The 22,278-nt window shown below is 41.4% G+C and overlaps 2 protein-coding genes across 2 annotated transcripts; one reads left to right on the top strand and one right to left on the bottom strand.

The window, feature by feature from the left end:
* Positions 1-3,205: 3,205 nt before the first annotated feature.
* LOC122051584 (probable CoA ligase CCL9) lies at positions 3,206-5,691 on the top strand. Its single transcript, XM_042612777.1, has 4 exons — positions 3,206-3,923; positions 4,007-5,057; positions 5,135-5,238; positions 5,321-5,691. The coding sequence occupies exons 1-4, from the start codon at positions 3,720-3,722 to the stop codon at positions 5,528-5,530; spliced, it is 1,569 nt and encodes a 522-aa protein (XP_042468711.1). The 5' UTR covers positions 3,206-3,719; the 3' UTR covers positions 5,531-5,691.
* Positions 5,692-7,473: 1,782 nt separating this feature from the next.
* Positions 7,474-10,881, bottom strand: LOC122051583 (O-glucosyltransferase rumi-like). Its single transcript, XM_042612776.1, has 6 exons — positions 10,556-10,881; positions 9,115-9,692; positions 8,761-8,953; positions 8,611-8,675; positions 8,325-8,535; positions 7,474-8,231 (listed from the first exon to the last, which is right to left on the bottom strand). The coding sequence occupies exons 1-6, from the start codon at positions 10,727-10,729 to the stop codon at positions 7,869-7,871; spliced, it is 1,584 nt and encodes a 527-aa protein (XP_042468710.1). The 5' UTR covers positions 10,730-10,881; the 3' UTR covers positions 7,474-7,868.
* Positions 10,882-22,278: the final 11,397 nt, after the last annotated feature.

Below are 22,278 nucleotides of genomic sequence, written 5' to 3'. Positions count from 1 at the left end.
TTTATGGGAGGTAGATCTGCTCTTGCTTTTTAATTCCAAAAAGCTGTTTTGTTGTTGCTAAATACCATTTGAGTTCCTGATGACTGTGATACTTCAGGGGTGTTGGGATTCTAAAGAGTAGTTAGAATTGTTAACTACCAACCATTACAATATAATGGAATGATTTTGTTTTAAACTGAAGTGTTTCGGTTATGAATTTGCAGGTGTGAAATTAACCTTGTTATAACCTGGAATTAATTACACTACAAGGATGAAAACTCTGCGAAAATGGTTAGTAAATCTGGCAACAAGAGCAAGGGTGATTGCTCTACGTCTGCCAAGGTTGGAAGCAGCACCTTCAGGGTTCTGTATCTATCAAAGATCTACTAGATAGATTTTTTTTTTCCTTTTTTGGTATGAAATGACGTTTCAGGGATCGAGCAATTGAGAATTGTTTTTTCAGACATCTTGTTTTAGAATCCTTGGTATCTGGATGGTGAACTTTGGCATCGTATAGTTTCCAATCACATAAACAAGTTGTTTTTAAAATTATTTTATATAAATTTACATTGATATAAATTTTATAATACAATTAGCACAAAACAATATGATTTCTAAGCCTCCGAACTCGAACCTTCTCGGTCGTATGCAAGAAGCATCGCGTCGCATCCACTGGCAAGAGGAGGGATGGCGATAGATCGGAGGACCGACAAGCTGATCCGCCGCACCGCCATGGTCGGCACCGCCACCGCCGCATACCTCCTCCTCACCGCCGACTATGTCCCCCAAGACAACGCTCTTCTCCCCGTGAGTTCATTAGGAACCCTTGAACCCTCCTTTTTTGAAGTTTTTTTCCTCTCTAATTTCTTTGTCGCTTAATCTTTGTCTGAATCTCAGATTTTTTTTAAGCTCATGCGTAGTTAAATATCTAGAGAAACAAAATTTTAGAAAACTTTTTTTTTTCAAGTTGTATGTAGTGTAGTGATTGGGAAAATTTTCTGCTGCCTAGAGATGCAAAGTTTGCTTTTTTTTTTTTTGCAACAAAGTTTAAGTGTGGTTGAGGGAATCACCTCTGAAAGATCATTGAATGATGGCATGAAAACCTAAATGAACAAGTATTGCTGGTGTGCCATGTGAGGGAGCCATCCAATAAGCTACAGAATAACAAGATTTGTCTTGAAAAATTTATTGAACTAGATCTAAACATGTCATATCCAGCTGATTTCTAGCTGTGCTTTGGTCTCATGATATCGGTGGAGGCGAACGTGTCTAATAGTGCATTAGTGCTTATGGAACATCACAAGTGAAGAAGACAACCAGCCAAAACTTCTCTAGTATATATGTGATGAGGATTGAATTATTTGGCATGACTCGTGGTGGGAATTCTGTTATGTGGATATACTCATTGAGGATCATTAATATTGACATTATCATTTACAATGTGAACTCAAAGGAGTCATTCCCAACTAACTTGAATGTGGTAAGGAAAAGGCCTTCTGGCTGAAGAGAGGAATGTAGGATGAGATTGCAATGAACCGAGAAGCCAAAACCTCTCGATATTGATAAAAGTAAGTAAAGGTTTGTGTGAGCACCATCAATCTTCTTAGAGGAGTGTGTTTAAAGTCATTGCCAAGGGTCCTACGAGTGGAAGTGAAACATCATGGTTGCTGGCGTGGTGAAGGATTTACCTTAAGTGTTGGTTTGATTTGGTGATCAGAACCATCAAAAAGACAAAAAAGATTTTGTTAGCGCTAGCATGTATCATAGCCTAAGCAAATTCGACAGAATGATCTTGCAGACCTTTAATACTTGGACTCTTTATCTATTTCTTTTACAATGTTAGATATTGACACTCTGACACTGATTAGTCAGTTTATACCTCTATCAGTGGTGCATATAAAGACTAACATAGAACACATATCATACCCAAGTTTGGACATTAATGAGAGGTGTCTGGCTGTCTTAGCTTCTATGGAATGGCTTACACCATACCCCCGAATTAGTGATGGGAACAACCAAAAAGTTGTGGACTTGTATTGTCGTTTCAATATAATCTATAGATTCACATAACGAAACTATGATTCTCCACTATTTGAGGTTGGCTTTGTGGATCTTATCCCTTATTTGGAAGTCTGACTAAGATTAGTTTTGATGAAGTCGTTAACATAGTTTTATTCTTTGTTATGGTTTTAGTGCAATTTTCCACTTTTTTTCATTTGCCCTTACCATAACATTTTTGTATAAATTAGAGTTCTATTTCCTTTCGATCTCTCTGTTGATGTGGTCACAAGCTTGATGGATTTCAATTTTCAGATCAAGCGGGCTATTGAGTCAGCAGAGTCGTCGTTCAAGAGATACATCTTTGGTTCCGGAAGAATTCAAGAGAGCGCAGAGGAAGATCCCAATAATGAAAATTCTAAATAGTGATCTCATATCTAATGCAATGGATAAGGTGCTTAATATAAATGGCTGCAAAAGATACTTCTTCTCAATGCACTGAATACGTCAGGAGTCTGTAGTTGTACTGCTTCAAATGTAATAGAAACAATTAATGGCCATTGTTAATAAGATACAAGATAAAAATTAATGGTACTTTTTAACATGTTTTTAAAGACATGTTACTTGTTAAATTTCATTAATCAAATTGTGTGAAAAGATTTGCTTTTTCTCAATTGATATTACTAATCACATCTTAATATCGTATAAGCAACAAAATCCGTCTCAAATAGAATAACCTTATTCAAAATGATAAATCAATCCGCCAACAATTATGAGGAATTAGTTTAATGTCTCTATCGATGTTCCTGTACCGAATTGCTAACGACTATCAAGAAAGATATGAGTCAGAACACCTTCAATTCGATGAATAAAAATCCAATTCCTCAACTAATATCGAAGTTCGATCATCATTTGAGTTGTTATTCTTATGCTGGACAAGGCCAGCCCATACCCATGCACAAGCCGAAAACACACACTGCACGCTCCTTTTTTGAACTTTGGAAAGCATTTAGAAGTCAGAGCAGAAGACAAGAGGAAATGTACAAGTTGGTCCTCGGTTTGCAGCAGCGGGCCCTTTGAATTGTTTTCATTTTCCATGGAGGAGAAAAGAAAGGCAAAAACAAGGAAGAAGAAGAAGAGGCAGCACTCGGTGGAGGTTCTACTTGAATTGTCGTCTTTTGCTTGAAGCCAAGTAGAAGAGGCTTTAAATGGCTGTGCACCAGAAGACCAAACTCCACTCGACGTGTAGAACAAAACGCTGAAGTCCATGCTACTTTTACATGGCACGAGATACTCGTATTAAATCAGGACACTGTTGTGTTTCATATTAGTCTAAGCACGGCTTCCATGCATGGCCCCTTGCCAAGACGAGACTCTCAGAAAATAAATAAATAAATAAATTTTAATAATTATTTTAATTCAAGTAAATAAAATAAAATCAACACATTTTTTTAAAAAAATAGATACTTTCAAGATATTTTAGTTTTTTTTTTCAAAATTTAAAATTAATAAAATATATTTTTATGTTATTAATATTTTTTTTTAGGTTAATTTTAACCCCACCGGTATGAAGTGAGGAGGTTCCGTGCCCGACGACACATGTCCATACCATACCTCCCCCTCGCCCTGGTTCCTGACTCCGTCCCTGCCTGAGTGCCTGTGCCCTATTTATTCACGCCGTCGGCTCACCATATCGTCGCCGTCGCTCGTTTGGCAATTGCTTTGTTGGCGTAGAAGTGATCATGGAAGGGTTCGCCACTCTCACCGCCGTCCTCCGGAAGGCCGCTGCTGACTTCCCCTCCCGCCGGGCCGTCTTTGTACCCGGCCGGCTCGAGCTCTCGCACGGCCGCCTCCACCAACTCGTCGACGCCACCGCCACCCGGTTCGCCGCATCCGGCGTCCGTGCCGGCGATGTCGTCGCGCTCTCTTTTCCTAACACCGTTGAGGTATGCTCTGTTCCCCTCCCATGTAATGGTTCTTTGATCTTTAATTGGTTTGGCTGATTAGTCGATTTGATTGTGTGCCGCAGCTCGTGATCGTCTTCCTCGCCGTCATTCGGGCCCGCGGCGTGGCCATCCCGCTCAATTCCGCTTATACGCAAGAGGAGTTCGTGTTTTACCTGTCCGACTCGGAGGCGAAGCTGCTGGTGACGAGCGCGGAGGGCAACGCGGCCGCGGAAGCGGCAGCGGAGCAACTCGGGATCCCCCGCGCCGCCGCGTCGCTCTCAGACGCGTCGGGAGCGCTGGAGCTCACCCTCCCTGGCGGGGAGGAGGATGATGCCGCCCTACTCGCCGGCCGCATCAATGATCCTTCGGACGTCGCGCTATTTCTTCATACCTCCGGGACGACGAGTCGCCCCAAGGGCGTGCCTCTTACGCAGCTCAACCTGGCGGCGTCGGTCAAGAACATCAAATCCGTGTATCGGCTCACCGAGGCGGATTCCACGGTGATCGTACTTCCCCTGTTCCACGTCCACGGTCTGATGGCGGCGCTTCTCTCCTCCCTCTCCGCCGCCGCCTCCGTGACCCTCCCAGCGGCTGGTCGCTTCTCGGCCTCCACATTTTGGGCCGACATGGTCGCCTCCGGCGCCACTTGGTACACCGCGGTTCCCACCATCCACCAGATCCTGCTCGATCGCCACTCCGCCCGGCCCGAGCCAGCTTACCCTAAGCTCCGCTTCATCCGGAGCTGCAGCGCGTCGCTGGCGCCGGCGATCCTCGAGCATTTGGAGGCCGCCTTCGGCGCTCCCGTCCTGGAGGCGTACGCGATGACCGAGGCTTCGCACCAGATGGCATCGAATCCGCTCCCGGAGGACGGGCCGCGGACGCCCGGCGCCGTGGGCCCCCCTGCAGGTCTGGAGATGGCGATCCTCGACGAGGAAGGCTGCCGCCGGCCGGCGGGCGAGCCCGGCGAAGTCTGCATCCGTGGGCTTAACGTGACCAAGGGCTATAAAAACAACCCCGAGGCCAACAAGGCGGCCTTCGCCTTCGGGTGGTTCCACACTGGAGACGTCGGCTTCCTCGACAGCGATGGCTACCTCCACCTCGTCGGCCGCATCAAGGAGCTCATCAACCGCGGAGGTACACCTTCACTTCATCCCCTCTCATTTCGTCGAACACTCTCATCCCATCTAATCTCCCATTAACCACGATCGCAGGCGAGAAGATCTCCCCGATCGAGGTAGACGCGGTGCTGCTGGAGCACCCGAACATCGCGCAGGCGGTGGCGTTCGGCGTGCCAGACGACAAGTACGGCGAAGAGGTAAGCCACGCCACAACTCCTCCTATAGTTTCTCTCATCGGATCAGCTCCGCCGGCTGGCTAACGGACGGCAGTGACTGCAGATAAATTGCGCAGTGATCCCGAGGGACGGGGCGGAGGTCGATGAGTCAGAGGTGGTGAGTCATTGCCGAAAGAACCTGGCGGCGTTCAAGGTGCCGAAGAGGGTGTTCATCACGGACTCGCTGCCGAAGACGGCGACGGGGAAGATCCAACGGCGGGTAGTGGCGGAGTTCTTCGTGCAGCCCGCGAAGGCGGCCAGGGCCGGCGCATAAGACAAAAATGAAACAAAAATGCCATGATCTATTTTCATTTAGCATCAACAAAATCTCTAAGTTTTTCTCCTGAATTTTTCTTTCCATAATCCCTCTTGTATCGGTTGATGATCATGATCTCGAACTACAGGCACGTAACCCTGTTTACTTGGCAGGATAAATTTTGTTCTTTTCTTCGATTTACTTAATGTGCAGATGGATTTAATAATCCATTTGTGGATCATTTTTGATCAATTTTCTCGTCGATCTAAATCGGACAGAAGACAACTCATGTTCCACCCTCCTATAGAGATTGGATCGAACTTACCGGTTTAGGATCTCCTCGTGCGGCCGCAAGTGTCGACCTGCACGTGAGGTTGCCTCGTGCGCGGGCAGCAAGTGGCGGCCCCGACGCTTTAATTTTTTCTTCATTCTCATTCTTTTAGTTTGTCTTTCTTGTTTTTTCTTTTCTTTTAGTTGTCTTTCTAGTTTTTTCTTTTCTTTTCGAGATTTTTTTCTTTTCTATTTTTTTCCATTACCTTTCTTTTTGTTATTAACTTTGAATTTCTTTCCTTCTCCAATCCATTCTTTACACAGATGGTCAACATTCTCAACCTCAAGATAAATAGATAATGATGTGATGATTATTTTGCTCAGGTAATTAGAGAATTTCCACTTGAATTTCAGATATAGTGATTGTTTTGGTGAATGCAATTAATGAACTTCCACTCTATTATATTTGTCTCGTATCATTTCCTCTAAGTTTAGTGCCTCAAATTTTTTACTCAAACTTAAATAATTAAACAAGGTGAACAGTGAATTTCCTGATAATATGTATGAATTATTCTCAACATAGTGTTCAATTTTGTTATGTCTTAGTTTACCTCATATAGAAAACTCTCAGCCAAATAATCTTCGAGCTGTTCCCTCACCAATTGGATGATGAGAATGAAGAAAAGATATGGATGATTTGCACTCCATCAGCGAATGATTCATGAGTCATGAATTTATTAGATAACCAAAGGTCATAGAACACTTAGATAAAGGTCTACATATTAACAACATGAAACTTATTTCTCAGCTAAAAATCGTATCTCACTAAACTTTATCTATATATATAAAGATTTACATAGAAGCTAAAGGAATAGCAAAAGTTATGCTATATCATATCCCTGCATAAAGTATTCAGTTCACTAAACTTTATCTATATATAAAGATCTACATAGAAGCGAATAGCAAAAGTTATGCTATATCATATCCCTGCATACAGTTTATTGTTCTTCCATCTATCTGTTATTAGAGGTGAGGAAAAATACTGAAATTTTGATATACCACATGTACCGTATTGAAATATACCGAACCATACCAATTTAATAATATATTAAAAATTTCGGTATAATATAATATCATATCAATATTTTTGATATAAGTATAAGATTTATATCAAAATTTTCAGTATATTGTATCGACATTGAAATTTAACTATATACGATATGAAATTTATATCATACCAAAAATTTGATACGTTGTTGGTATGAATTTTTGTTATATTAAATTTTCCGGTACGATGTTAGTATAAGGTTTAAATTTTGATATACCTTACTAAACCACTCCTATCTGTGGTACCTAATGGCTTCTCTTGTTCATAGGAACAAAATACTGATGGAACAAATATGTTATCAGTATTTATAACTTGCGTGGTTAACTCACAAATTTACAAGCATGAAAGAACAAAAGAATCCACTAGAAAAATGGCAGTACTAGAAGAATGAGGATCTAAGGGACACTTACACTCTGTTGGGGTGAATAAAGCAAAATTAGAGATGGCAATGGCTAGTTTGATATTGGAACACTTGCCGCCATGTTCTCTTCTGGTCTGCTTCTCTGCATCTTCCTGTTCTAACAAAAACAATGGTTAGTAGCTAATATAGATACCTTGATAAATCAATGCAAGGGCCTTCCACTGGTCATGTTTACTTGCATTTGCTACATTCACCTTTCATTTTTCTTGCAAAGTTAACTCTGAGGAATTTCTACACATGGTCTTCATCAAGACATTCTTTTTCAACTCTTACAGCTAACGAATACACTTTTGCAGATTGAAAGACACAGAAACCAAAACAATCTTAATCCATGTCATACAATTAGAATGAGATCACGAAAAGAATAGTGCCAACGTTATTGGTAATCACCAAAAAGGGGGGGAAATGGCTAAAAGAAGGCTCCCAAGTCATATGGTGTTTATTCTCCATTCAACTACACTGACTCATGCAGTAGTTCAGTTTCCAATTGGAACAACTTGAAGCTCATTTCCTCAAATTTGATGGCTTTATCAAAAGATGTGGAAGCATTGAAATGGCTAGTTCTTGTTCCCTTGTTCCTCCCCAGCTTGCTGCTCCCACGTCTCCACTTGCTTCACATTGTTCTCCCTTGTCTCGAGCAGCTTCTGGAGCTCGTCTGAAGTAAAGGGTGGATCTAATGCACAGGGTTCTGTGTCACTTGTCCACCTCTCCATGGATTCCAACATGTATTCCTTGGTCTTCTCTGAAGCATGGCAGGCCAAAGACTCCATGCAAACTTCAGTGAAGCCTTCTGGTACACTAGGCTGATACCTCAGAAGCTTGGCGTACTCTGTAATTGAGTGCAACATGTAATCATAAACATGATCCATTGTCACTTGTTCCTGGAAGAAATCACTGCTGGCTTTGCCCATAGCTTGTGCCTATAAAAAGCCATCTGTCATGTGCTATTCATTGCGACAAATCTATTTAGCTAAATCTTGTTTCACATCTCGAAATCCAACTTGTGCAATTACCTCCTCCGGGTGAGCGTTACCCCAGTCAACAGCGAATTTGATGGCCCTGCACTTGTTGTTCACAGCAACAGGCCAGTAATGGCGGCTGGGCATGAGGCCACGTTGGAAGAACTCAATGAACTTAGTGTCAACAAAGAGCGTCGGTGAGTTGCAGGCCATGATGTACTTCTGGCTCACAGACCACGCAAGTCCCTCCACATAAATCCTATACCTGTGCACCAAAACCTCTTGTTAGCAAATGTACAAACACATTGCCTGAAGAAAACTGAGGCAACAAATTCCTTACCTGTGGTGGCATTGCCTGGCCAGATTTGACCGGTGATACCCTTGCTTCGATTCTTTGTTCCAATCCTATCAAAGGATATCAAATAAACTGAGGAAAATCTAGCAATGATTGTTGTTGTCGACAAAATTTCCAAGCTGACTGAATGTGTACCTGTGCATAGATTCGAGCATTCCAGTCTCGTTCTTTGGTCACATTGCACTTGACAAGGTCGAGCCTGGTGCCGCCCATGAAAGGAGTGCCCTTCCAGTAAGCATACGGTACTCTCTCCGTCCATTTCACCTCTGCATTGCCTTCCTTCATCTCCTTCATCAAGGGAACCCATGGCCTTATGTTCGTCTCCGGCCTTCCAAATTAACCATTAAGGTTAAGCCAGATTAGTTCAATTAGTGGTGTGACCCTAATTTCCTTTAGACTAAAAAATCGATTTTCTTTTCGACTTTGATCGAAATCAAACAAAAAAAAAATGATCTTTTGATCATGGGAGATGAAATTGCGATGTATTACCATCCCCAGAAGGACCAATCGGGGAAGAGGATGTCCCTCGTCTTGTCGTCCTTGCAGTAGTGGAAAAGCGGCGGCGGTGGGCCGGTCGAAGCGTTGTACTCCGCCGCCTTCACCGACGGCATGTCCATGCAATTAAACACCAGCTCGAAGTCCGGCACGCGGCCTGGGTACCGCTGGATGAGCTGTAGAATACCCCACAGGGTGAACACGTTCCGCGACAGGCCGCGGCCGAAGTACTCCTGCACGTAGACGCGGCCGCCGACGACCACCATGTGGATCGTCGCGAAGGGGCGCGATCGCAGGACCATATCGCGGGTGATTCCAGTTTCTCTCCATGGTCGTAGATCCTCGTGGATCCAGCGGAAGTATTCGGGGCAGGCAGCGGAGGGGCGGAGGCGGGCGGCGTAAGGAGGAGGGGGCGGCGATCCCCGGCATTGGATGACGGGCGGTGCCGATTCGGTTCGGGCCGGTTGGTTCGGGCAGACCAACGTGATGGGTCTTCTTGAATCCGGTTCAATCGGTTGGTTCAATGTGAGTTTTGGGTGTGGATCTCCTCCTTGATCGCTCCAACTAAAAGTCTTTACCACAAATCAAATTCAAACAAATAAATTAAAATCATATTTTTATAAAGTTTTAATTTGATTTTAGATTTCAATAAATTTATCAACATAAATATTCTAACATTTGCATATTTAGTTTTAGATTATAAACTATCTAATAAGTTTTATATAATTTTAAATTTTAGTCAACGGTTTGACAAGGCCTCATATGTGGACGACACGTCTGAAAGAATCAAATATTAAAATAATAATTTCCAATGGTTAGGTAGTTGGGCTTTTATTCACTTTCCTCCCCTTCAATTGCCATCTATCTTTGGTTAAGATATTTTACTTTTTATTTTTGCAACTTTATATTTTTTTCCCTTTTCATTTTTTAGACTTTATTTTTATTGCTCTTGTATTCAAGATCTAGCAAGGACTAAACTTACAACTAAAGTAAAATGTTGTGGTAAAATGAATATTACTTTGGCCAAGTCTAGGGGAACATTTTTAAATTTTAGGTTAATGATTGAGTGCATCACCAAAACATTAATTAAACTTAAGTAATTTGAGCATGATAGTCCAACTACTGGGGAGAGATTCCTTTCCTTTCCTTGTGCTCTGAGCACAATTATTTTTTAATATTGAATCAATTAAGTTGCCTTAATCATGAATTTAATGATTAAAATGCCAATTCTCATAGAATAAAATTATATAAAAAATAAGCCTCAAAGCTTAAAATCAAAATTGATAGATTAAAAATTAAAGTTAAAATGAAAAGAAGCAAAAAAACAGGGCATCGATTTCATCGATTTTTGGGACAAATCTCTTGCAACAAAATACCAAAACCAAATTGCAAAGAACTCAAGGCGATGCTAGAGATGTAGATAATTAGCCCTCACCGCATTGTTAGAGATGAGGAAGACGAGGAAGAGGAGGCCGACGAAGGCGGCGATGATCAGCTTCACGGCGGAGTGAGTGGAGACGGCGGCCACCGGATTCCTCCCTCTGCTATCCAGCACACCGTACCTTGCCGGATCGCCTCCATTTCCGAGCCTGTTCAGCTGCGCTTTCATCGAAGAAGAAGAAGGCGGCGACCAAAAAATAGCAGGAACAGCTCAGCGATGGCAAGGAAGGAGATCCGCGACTGCGATTGGACTTTTCAAACTTTGGGAATCAATGCGATGAGGAGGAGCTTGTGGTTGGATCGGTGGAAGAGTTAGAATAATAATTATTGGGGCGTTTGGTTGGGTTTGGTAGCTTGTGGGTCTCATCTAGACATTGACTTTATTGTGACGTTGGATGATTATATAAAACTAGAAAAAGGATAGATTTTTAATCCGCGGATTGATTTTGAATTACTTTTTTCATGCATTTACGATCCGATGTTCTTTCTGTCTCTTCGGAAAGGTGCGATGATTAAAATACGAAGCATTGTCATAAGCCACCATGAGCTTGAGTTCTTCTCTCATCGTGAGTTCTCTTTTTTTTTTTTTTTCCCCCTTTCCTTCCAGAGTTCTCTTTATTTTCTTACCATTATGAATCATTTTTCACCGAAGATGATGCATTCCTCTTTTATCCATCCTCAGTGTAAACAAACAAATTTGTAAAGAATTCTCACCCTATTTATCTTACATATACGACATCATTGGACCTCGATGACCAATCTTCTTTTCATAATGTAACCAGATCTACATAGATTAACACACATCAAAAGATATTAATAGTCATCTCGATGAGATTCCTCCGGCATTTAAGTCATGATGCTACTATGAAAGAAATAGAAGAATACAAAATAAAGAGGAAGAGTATGAAATTTGGATTTCATACCAAATCTCCCATGATCATACCACTGTAACGACCCAATTTTTTTCATTAGGAGTTCTAAAAGTTCTTAAAAATATTTAGAAATGCTATAGAAAAATTCTAGAGATTTTTTAAAAATTTTAGAGTATTTTTATGTAATTTTTGAAGGTCGTTTGGTATTTTTACTAAACGAAGGAAGTTTCGACAAAAAAATATTCATGTTAAGGTTTGAACCGGAAACCTGGGTTAAGCAAAGATTCGCTTAACCAACAGACCAGCCGAATGTTTCTTAGTAAAACTCGAACCGAATAATATTTGAGTTATAATTTGAAACCCTAGTTTAAAAGAGGACTTAGGTTTCTTTTCTTCCCGAACCCGGAAATCTTTCTCCTTTCTCGACGGCGTTTTTTCTCTCGCGGCGGAAGCGAAGAAGCAGGCGTTAGGGCTCGATCTCCGGCGCCGGCGAAGGGTTTTTTCGGCCGGTCTCCACCCGTGCGTGACCACCTCGACGAGGGGAGCTCGGAAACACCAAGAAGCCGCCGAGATCTTCACCGTCTCCGAACCCTAGAACCCCTTTTCCTCCTCGGTTTGAATCCAAGAACACGCTGTAAGTCGCTACTCACCTGTGGTAAGAGTTGTTTCGATTTCGTTTTGGTGTTTCCTTGTTTGGTTTCGAGTTTTGCTGTGGAATTGTTGTGTGAATTTGTTGCCGTGTGCTTCAAAGAAAGAGAATGGGGTTTTGTTGTTTAGCTTGTGCTTAATTGCTTTGGACCTTGTTTCCTTTTTGTTACTGCTTGTTTCTGAGTCACACCATGAAGATGAGAGAATTTGGGGGTTTTGGATGTTTTCTGTCGTGGCCTTCATGAAGGAAAGGGAGAAGGAAACACTTTGTTTTGGTTAGGGTACTCCGCTGGTATCTAGAGCAGTTGCCTTAGCTTGGTTAATCCTTTGCTGCCTTTGCTGGTTAAATTCCCTATTCTGTCTTAGCTTGGTTGATTTCCTCTGCTGCTTTAGCTTGGTTATTAATTCCTTTGCTGCCGTATATTTGCATTCTTGAATATAAGGCATGTGAGTTAGATTCTTTAGTCTTATGATTTAGCATGTTGTTGGACTTTCCTATTTGTTATTAGTTAAGCATGTGTAGTTTCTTTATTACTAGAAGAGCATGAGCAGTATTGAATTATAATGTTTCTCCTTGCTATTAGAATAACATGAACAGACTTAGGTTTGGTTTATCTTGAAGCTTGCTGCCATAAGACCAGATTTAGTTGTTTAGATTTGGAAATGAGAGCATGTAACATCCTAGTATTTGATTTTCTTCTTTGTTGCCATGTGTAGGAATAGGCCTTTAAACGAGCATGCAGTAGAGTGGTTTTGTGCTGTTAATATTTCAGTTGTTTAGTTTTCGATATAGATCCTTCCTTATTAGTTTTTATGCATGCAGATTTCAAATTTATGTAGCTCCAATGAGTAGGAACAGCTATATCAGTTCACGTTGTAGTTTTGGTTTTCCGTTGCTTTCGGATTACACTGTACAACTTTGGAATAGCTAGAGATTAATGAGTAGCATGCATCCTTTGCTCTCTTGTTTTTTTTTATCTCTGATGTAGCAAGATTTAAGGTTTTAGTTCTAATAAGTTTTAGATTTAGTTTAAGCTTGTATGATATGCAAATTTTCTAGTTTTCATTGGCTATTTTTAACAAACATGATCAGCCCGTTTATTAGCATTGCAGTTGTAGTTTCTTCGCTACTTCAACAAGCATGAACAGCTACTCTCTAAGTGTATGTAGTTTTCCTTTTTAAAAAAGAACGCAGATCTTTCCTTCTTTGATTTATTTCTGCTGTAGCATGCCTGAAGATTTCAGATTTGTTTTTCCTTGGTTTTAAATCTGTTGTAGCATGTTGGAAAAGGCTAGTATTTTACTTGAACAAGTATAAGAAAGATAAAGAAAAGAAAGAAAAGGCCAAGGCCTTAAGTAGATCCCGAAGTCAAGACTTTAGGGATTTTGACACACAAGGTGCTAAAGAAAGTGCCGAGGCATTATATATTAGAAGTATTAAAAGATAACAAGTATTTTACTTTTATCAGTGGCACTGTACTGGACTCTCAGTAGTCCTTGGGTTGGGCTCCCATAGTCAGTCCCTAGGTTTAGATAACCTAGTATGCAGGACTCTCAGTAGTCCTTGGGCTGGGCTCCCATAGTCGGTCCCTAGGTTTAGATAACCTAGTAAATTCTACTAGATTCGGGACCAGCTATCTCGGGTCTAGTTAGGGATGCGCGCATAGCAAGTACAGTTGTCGGGCCCAAGAAGAAGTTGATTATTATTTTGAAGTATTATAAGTATAAGTTTTTGAACAAGTAAAGTAAGTTTTACATAAATATAAAGTATTAAAGAATAAGTTTAGAACAGATGAACTAAGTTTCACTTTGTTTTAAAATCAGCAAGTTGAGTTTTCTTTTATGCTAGCATGTTATTTAGATTAGCTTACTGTTCTTTGCTATTTTCTGAGCATGAGTAGCTTTACATGTTTAGCATTTCAGTATGTTTGTTTCTTTTACTAGTAGCTGAGCATGAGTAGTTTTCCTTTTGAGCATTCAGTTTTAGTCTTCAGTATATTCACATGCATATCGAGTTTTTGTGAGTAGGATAGCGCTTACTAAGCATTTTGCTTATAGATGCATTTTCCTCTTACCGCAGATACAGGAAAGGAAAAGATATAGAAAGGAAGACGACAAGGAGGTGTTCGAAGGATGTATGATGCCAGGACTATGGAAGCCTTGGGACTTAGTTAAGGATTTGTCTAGATTAAATTATTTATTTAGGATGATAAGAAAACTAGGAAGTAAGAAGTTGTATTTCATTATTAAGCTTCCGCATTTTAGTAATTGGGATGATATATGTTATTTTGATGTTATTAGGACATAGAAGATGAATTGTAATCTTGTGTAGTGATTTCTGGTATAGTTTTCTTTTGGTTTTGACACTTATATAACTGCGTGAGAATTTGTCATCAGTTCCAGCCGCCTGTGGCTGTGTATATAGTGTCTGTATATCAGTTTAAGGTCACCGGTACAGGAGAAATTTTGCCGAAATTTTTCTGTAGGGTTTCCATGTGGTTTTTAATCATACCGGTTAAGTAGAGTTAGTAGTTAAATAACGGTCACTCTTAGGTAGTAGTAGTAGTAAGAAGGGTGGTCGTTACAACCACCTACTTTAAAATTCTAATGAATTATTTGATTGTATTTTTATAGAAGGTGAAATTCGTCACCCTGGCCTGGCGGTGACTGTCCCATGCTATTGAGAAAGAATAAATCAAGTACATACACGATCCCGTGTGAGAGGGCATGTTGGAACCCTAAGGTTATTTTGATGTGATCAAACAAGTTAAGTTAGGTCCTATTTAGTTTAACCCTTGTGTCTAAGTGTGCAGGAGCTTAGGAGCACAAAAAGTCGAGCGAAAGACGCGACTAACGAGAAGGACGACACAGGGAGAGAGTCGACGGGCTCGGTGCGTTCGAGGGACGAGGTGCCGCGAAAGAGTACACCGATGGACACGAAGAACGTATGCGACGTTCTAGGGATGAGAAATCGAGGAGGAAGGCTGCTCGAGGAGAAGGCCGGAATTTGGGTTCGGGTGAGCCCTATTCCGGATGGCCGAGATCATCTAAGCAAGCGGAGTCGGAGCGGAAGACTCAGATCGAGGCGAGCTGAACTGGAGCAGAGGGCTCGGATCGAAAAAATCAACGCTATTGACTTTCTTGGTTCGGGCGCCCGGAACCCTTCTGGGCGCCCAGACTTGGATGTTATCCAGATCGTGGTCAAACGTGATCTATGCGAGAAGGGATAAAGTTTTATTCTCTCTCAAGCACCTGGAACCCTTCCAAGCGCCCTGACCAAGGTTATAAATATAGTTTTGGTCCAAGAAACTCAACAAGACAAGCAATTCTGATTACAACACTTGTATACTTTCATTGTTAATTTAGCTTCTTATTTTTTTGTGCTTGAATGTTGTAAGAGGCTTCTCCACCTGAAAGGAGATATCTATTGCGCTTCATTCTCATTGGATTAACAACCTCCCCGATTATAACCAAGTAAACTCCTGTGCCTCTTCTTTTAGTTTATTACTCTTATTTATTTATGCAAGTGTTAGTTTAAGAAGTCCAAGAAGGGTGTGTTTTTTTTGTGCAGGGCAATTCACCCCTCTCCTCCTGCCGACCTTCAAAGGGACCAACAAGTGGTATCAGAGTGAGGACGCTTTAGAAGGACTAACCATCGACCGAAGCAAAGCAACCAATGCCCGGACTAAGCATCGTTCCACCAAAATTTGAGGGAGACTTCACACACTAGAAATGTCGTATGGAGGTATTTCTAAAAACAGACTTTGAAATTCGTTTAATAATAAATTATAATTTTGTAGCTCCTACTAATCAAAATGGAGAGGAAAAAGAAGAAAGTCTTTGGACGAAGAAAGAACAAAATGATTCGGTAGCAAATAATCGTGCGGAATATCACTTGCTAAGTGTGTTGCCGCCTCAAGAAGTCAACCGCATCGAAAGTTACTCGTCGGCCAAAGAACTCTGGGAAAAATTTCTGGAACTCCACGAAGGCATATCCAAAGCCAAACTTGCAAGAAGAGATATTCTTCAGAACAAACTGACAAATATCTGTTTGGAAAAAGGTGAGAAGGTAGCCGATCTACACGCAAAGGTAAAAGAACTAATCACCGGACTCAAAAACCTCGGAGAAGCGGTAACCAACCGGGACACGATACGCTACGCACTCAATGCCTTTCCCAAGATTCCAGAATGGACCTCAATAATCTACACTTACTACATCTCAAAGGACTTGGAGGTAAGTACCCTAGAGGAACTCTTTTCTACTATTGAATTACATGAAACCAGATGTGCAGGAACACCAAAAGACTCAAGCCAGATTACGACGCTAAATGCTGTTAGTTAGAACCCTAGAGCCAAATCATATGATGATTATTGTATGGACTCATTGTATCATATTCCTATATATATAAAGGATTTTATTTTGGTTATTATACTTACTTGTATTGGTGCCAAATAACTAAGTATAATAGCGTCCTTGAGTAGAAGGTTCTTACCTATATCAATCGATTGGTTGATTCGATAGTGAGATGATATAAGGAACGCTACTCTTAATCATTCCTAGTCAAGTATTAACATTCAGGGACAATGTTAATGCAATGAGACTAGCATATAGGTCAACTTGATAACTTGATCTCACAAGTCATGGATATAGAGATATCAAGTTGACACATGGGTATGCATTGGAGAATGTATACTGAATGACCCGCCATGAGAAAATATCATGGATCGTTATATGAGTGTCATATACTTTCTCATGTGGCTATTAGTATGACTACTAGTCCTTGAACCTAAAGTCACCATGGTTCCCTACATAAGGAGTTGCATACTTTGGCTTCGTCAAACGTCACCCGTAATTGGGTGGACTATAAAGGCGATTACTGGGTATGTAACAAATTATGCGGAAGGATGTGAGTGATGTAGATGGGATCTATCCCTCCTATATGACGGGAGTGACATCATTATTCTTGATAGAGTGAGACCACTAAGTGCATGGTCATGCCCAAATGAGTCAATATGAGATATTGAGCTTATTTGATTAGAGTGAGTCTACTTGGAGTTCAAGATTTAGATTGATTAGAGGATGACACTATAACGCCCCGCCTTCTACTAACTAAGCTATAAGATCGGGGGTTACGGTTGCTAAACTATTCTGTGGCTACCACTGATGTATAATGTGCGAAAGGCTGAACTAAATTAAAAGATCTGCTAATTGCTATTAAAACTGAGATTTATGTTCAAAATACACTTTCATTGTTGTACATATGCTAAAGAAGGGAATCTAAACTTTTCATGCTATATCATACAATAGAACACCATTCTAAGCTATCATTCTAAGCTATTTAATACTTGTTTCTATCAAATTTAGCATGCTTGGGCAATTACTAAGCAGGTGAGTGGAACCATGAGTTTTGTATCAATACTCATGCTAAAACTAAGCATTTATACAAACTAAACATGCCATTTGATCAAGGAGCTGAAATCAGACGTTTCCAGCTGAAATCAGACTTCCCAATCGATTGAAGTTGAGACTCGATCGATTGAAAAGGGCTTCAATCGATCCACTGATCGATCCAACGTGCTTCTGCGCACGGAAATCCTTTCTGAATCGATCGGCTGATCGATCCAGCTTGGGCCAATCATCAGCTGATCGATTCAGCAGCACTCTGTTCGTGGAAATTACTTTCCGATCGATCGGCTGATCGATCCATGGTCAATCGATCAGCTGATCGATTCATCAGCTCTCTGTACGCGGAAAATCATTTCCCAATCGATCGGCTGATCGATTGGAGCTATGATTTCTGCTGCATTCCACCACTAATCCATATACAATGCAAATGTATTAACTTAAAAGCATCATAAGATTCCTAGGCATGTCATTACTGTCATTATTCGTGGTTTATTAACTAACATCAAGATAACCAATGGTCTAGGCATAGCATGGTGCATACTTTCACAATTCATGATATTTAAACATTCTAAATGTGTGGAGTAATAAGAATATGAGAAATTCTAATTTTTTAAACTTGCTAGTCCCCGAGAGTCTTTATTCCAAATTCCATCTCACACACATCTTGACACATTGTCCTCTAGCCTCCGCTAATCCATCTTCCCTTTACCTTTATCTGCAGTATAAGGAAAAGGAAACTATAAGCTTGGGAGCTTAGTAAGAACCATCTACCTCATAAAATATATATTCGATGAAATCATGCTTTTAAAAGATACTATTGGAAATGCACGCTGATAGTTATACTGAAAATGCTAAAACATGACATACTGATATATGAGTCATGGCAATCAAATACTGATCATAGAACTATCTTATTGTATCAATAAGAAAAACTGAACGGATATATAAACTAAGGTAAACTAATGCTAGGCTAATGCTAAATCTGAATTGTATCCACATAACTGAATTGTGAAGTTTTGAAAACTATTTTGCATAATAGATAAACATAATAATCATGCTGCTGATGGGCTCGACAACTGTACTTGCTATGTGCGCATTCCTAACTAGACCCGAAGTAGCTAGTCCCGAGTCTAGTAGGGTTTACTAGGATATCTATACCTAGGGACGACTATGGGAGCCCAACCCAAGGACAACTAAGAGTCCAACACAGTGTCACTGATAAAAGTAAAATACTGATTCATAAGCTAATTTATCTTATCTTGTTGTTACTAGGTTATCTGAACCTAGATCTAGGTTCTCTGAACCTAGGGGCAACTGTGGGAGCCCACCCATTGGACCGTAGTCCCATATAAACCGAAGCAAGACTAAGCATGCTATTTAAAATGCTTCTATGACATTTAACTGAGCTATTAAAATACCTACTGTAGCATTTAACTGTACTAGTCATTTTATCGAACACTTGGTGTGCTCTATCTCTCCTCTCTATTAGGGGACCACCTCTAGGCACCCGACAGCGTCTAAAACCCCAAAACTGGAGAGGGAAACATGTCTGGCCCATCTAGAGGTGCTCAAATAAACCCTAAACTTGCAAGGAGGGTCAAATACACCCTACGTGCCGAAAAATCTGCATATGGCTGAACTAAAAACATACGATTAACTACTTATACTACAGGTGAGGGGTTACTTACTTCCTGCGCTAGGTTTCTTACAGTTCTGATCGCTAGGTTTTCAAAGAAAAAGATCTCCTCGACGATCTTCTTATGTCTATGCGTTCTTCTCGCGGAGATGAGCGTCCTCGTACTAGAGTCATCGCCGGAAGGTGCTCCTATGACCCTAGGGATGAAACCCTAGGTCCCTTGGGGCTTGGTGTGCCGAGAGGGTGAGGAAGAGGGAGAGGGTGGTGATTGAGGGTGAGGGTGAGGGTGAGGAAGAGTTGCTGATCCAAAAATAATAAACCCTTACTTAAATTTCCTATTTATATTAAGTAATTAATACGACCCAACTAAATCATAAATATAATTTCTCTCCTCTTCTTTCAGCACACCCCTGCTGGGGCCACCTGGTTACTAAAGTCATGCCATAAGTTGTAGAGTCTAATAAGTCGCGGGTTCAATTCCCGCTTAGTCTATTTTACATTTTTATTTAATTTTGCTACTTCTGCTACCCATAAAATTCCATAAAAATATTCTAAAATTCCAGAAAAAAATAATAGAATATTTCTAAAATTTATTAGAAAATTTTCGGGCGTTACAATCTCCCATACCTTATAAAAAGTTCATCCTCGAACTTAAAATAACTCTGGGTACTTCTGTCTCATACTAGCTTCTGTCTCCCAAGTTGCCTCTTCTACGGTGTGATTTTGTCAAATGACTTTTACTAATGGTACCTCCTTGTTCCGTAATTTCTTAACTGCTCGGTCTATTATCTGAATAGGCCGACTGTCATAGCTGAGGTCTTCGCGAACTTGTACCGACTGGGGCTCAATCACCTGGGTGGCATCTGGGATATGCTTCTTCAGCATAGAGACATGAAATATATTATGGATAGCAGACATCTCCTGGGGTACCTCTAGCTCATATGCTACCTTGCCAACTCTTCTGGTGATAAGGTATGGTCCCACATATCTGGGACTTAATTTTTCCTTCTTCCCAAAACGCATTACTCACCTCATAGGAGTCACTCGGAGGAATACTGTATCCCCCACAGAAAATTCTAAGGGTCGACGCCGTGTATCAGCATAGCTTTTCTGGTGGCTCTGAGCTGTCTCTATCCTCTGGCGGATCTGCTGTATAGCTGTTGTGGTATCTGCTACTAGATCTGTCTGAAGTTCTAGTTCTTTCTGTTCACCACTTTCATACCAGCAGATTGGAGATCTACACCTCCGCCCGTAGAGAGCCTCGTAGGGTGTCATGCCGATAGTGGCCTGATAGCTATTGTTGTATGCAAATTTTGCTAAACACAGATATTTGCACCAACTTCCCTTGAAGTCTAGAGCACACACTCGGAGCATATCTTCGAGTACCTGATTTACTCGCTCCGTCTGACCATCTTTCTGAGGATGGAAAGTTGTGTTAAACTTTAACCTGGTGCCCAATGCTGACTGTACACACTCCCAGAAGTATGACATGAATCTGCTGTCTCTGTCTGAAATGATGGTCCGTGGAACTCCATGCAGTCTGACAATCTCCTTAAGATACAACTGAGCTAGCTGCTCCATGGAGTAGGATATCCTGATAGCTAAGAAGTGAGTTGATTTAGTCAATCTGTCGACTATTACCCAGATGGCATCAAAACTATTCGTGGTTCTGGGTAGTCCCACTATGAAATCCATGGAAATATCCTCCCACTTCCATTCTGGAATCTGAATAGGCTGCAGAACTCCTCCTGGTCTCTGGTGTTCTGCCTTGACCCTCTAACAGGTCAGACAGGTACTGACATATCTAGCGGTGTCTCTTTTCATCCCAGGCCACCAAAAACGTCCCTTTAGGTCTTAGTACATCTTGGCGGAACCAGGATGCATCGCATAAGGAGTCCTGTGAGCCTCGTCTAGGATATTCCTCCGTAGTTCCTCCTGATCCGGAACACATAGTCTGTCACCAAAATACAATACCCCACTATCAGATACTCCGAACTCTCCACTTTCTGATTCTGCTAACCCTTGCTTGATTTTCTGAATTTCAGGGTTCTGACCCTAAGCTGTCTGGATGTCACCAAGCAGGGTAGATGCTAATGTCATAGTAGAGAGCTGCCCAACTATAAGTTCGAGACCGAAATCTGTAATTTCCTTTTGTAGGGGCGGTGACATGGCTGCTAAGGATAGTAAGGTGGCACTGGACTTCCTGCTAAGTGCGTCTGCCACCTTATTGGTTTTTCCTAGGTAGTAGAGGATGTCTATGTTATAGTCTTTGACCAGCTCGAGTCATCTGCGATGTCGCATATTCAAATCCTTCTGGGTGAAGAAGTACTTCAGACTCTGATGATCTGTATACACTCTACACTGAGCTCCATACAAGTAATGTCTCCAAATTTGAGGGCGAAGACAACTGCTGCAAGCTCAAGGTCATGAGTATGGTAGGTCCTCTCATAGTTCTTGAGTTGTCTGGAGGCATAGGCGATCACCCTACCATTTTGCATCATTACTGCTCCTAGTCCCAATTTAGAGGCATCACTGTAAATATCAAAGCTGTCTGTGTTTTCTGGCAGAGTCAGAATGGGAGCACTGGTCAATCTTCTTTTTAGCTCGATGAAGCTGTTCTCACAGTCCTCTGTCCACTAAAATTTTCTGTTCTTCCTGGTGAGAGCTGTCAGTGGGGAGGCTCTCCTGGAGAAATCCTCTACAAATTTTCTGTAATAGCCTGCCAGTCCCAGAAAGCTTCTGATTTCATTGGCGTTCTTAGGTCTTTTCTAGTTACTCACAGCCTCTATCTTACTGGGGTCTACTATGTCACCATCCTTGGAGATGATGTGACCAGGAAGGACACTTGATCGAGCCAGAATTCACATTTCGTGAACTTGGTGTACAGCTGGTTCTGCTGAAGGGTCTGTAGTACTATATTCAGGTGCTCTGCGTGTTCTTCCTGAGTTCCGGAATAGATAAGAATGTCGTCGATGAACACGATAACAAACTTATCTAAGTATTCTCTGAATATTCTGTTCATGAGGTCCATGAAAGTAGCTGGAGCATTCGTCACGCCAAAGGGCATGACTACGAACTCATAATGTCCGTATCTAGTCCTGAAAGCTGTCTTGGGTATATTATCTTCTTTAACTCTCACCTAGTGATATCCCGAT

This window comes from Zingiber officinale, chromosome 3A (genome assembly GCF_018446385.1).
Source record: "Zingiber officinale cultivar Zhangliang chromosome 3A, Zo_v1.1, whole genome shotgun sequence".
NCBI classification, from domain to species: domain Eukaryota; kingdom Viridiplantae; phylum Streptophyta; class Magnoliopsida; order Zingiberales; family Zingiberaceae; genus Zingiber; species Zingiber officinale.
The sequence above is the reverse complement of the archived record's forward strand: the minus strand, read 5'-3'. Positions and strand labels throughout refer to the sequence as shown.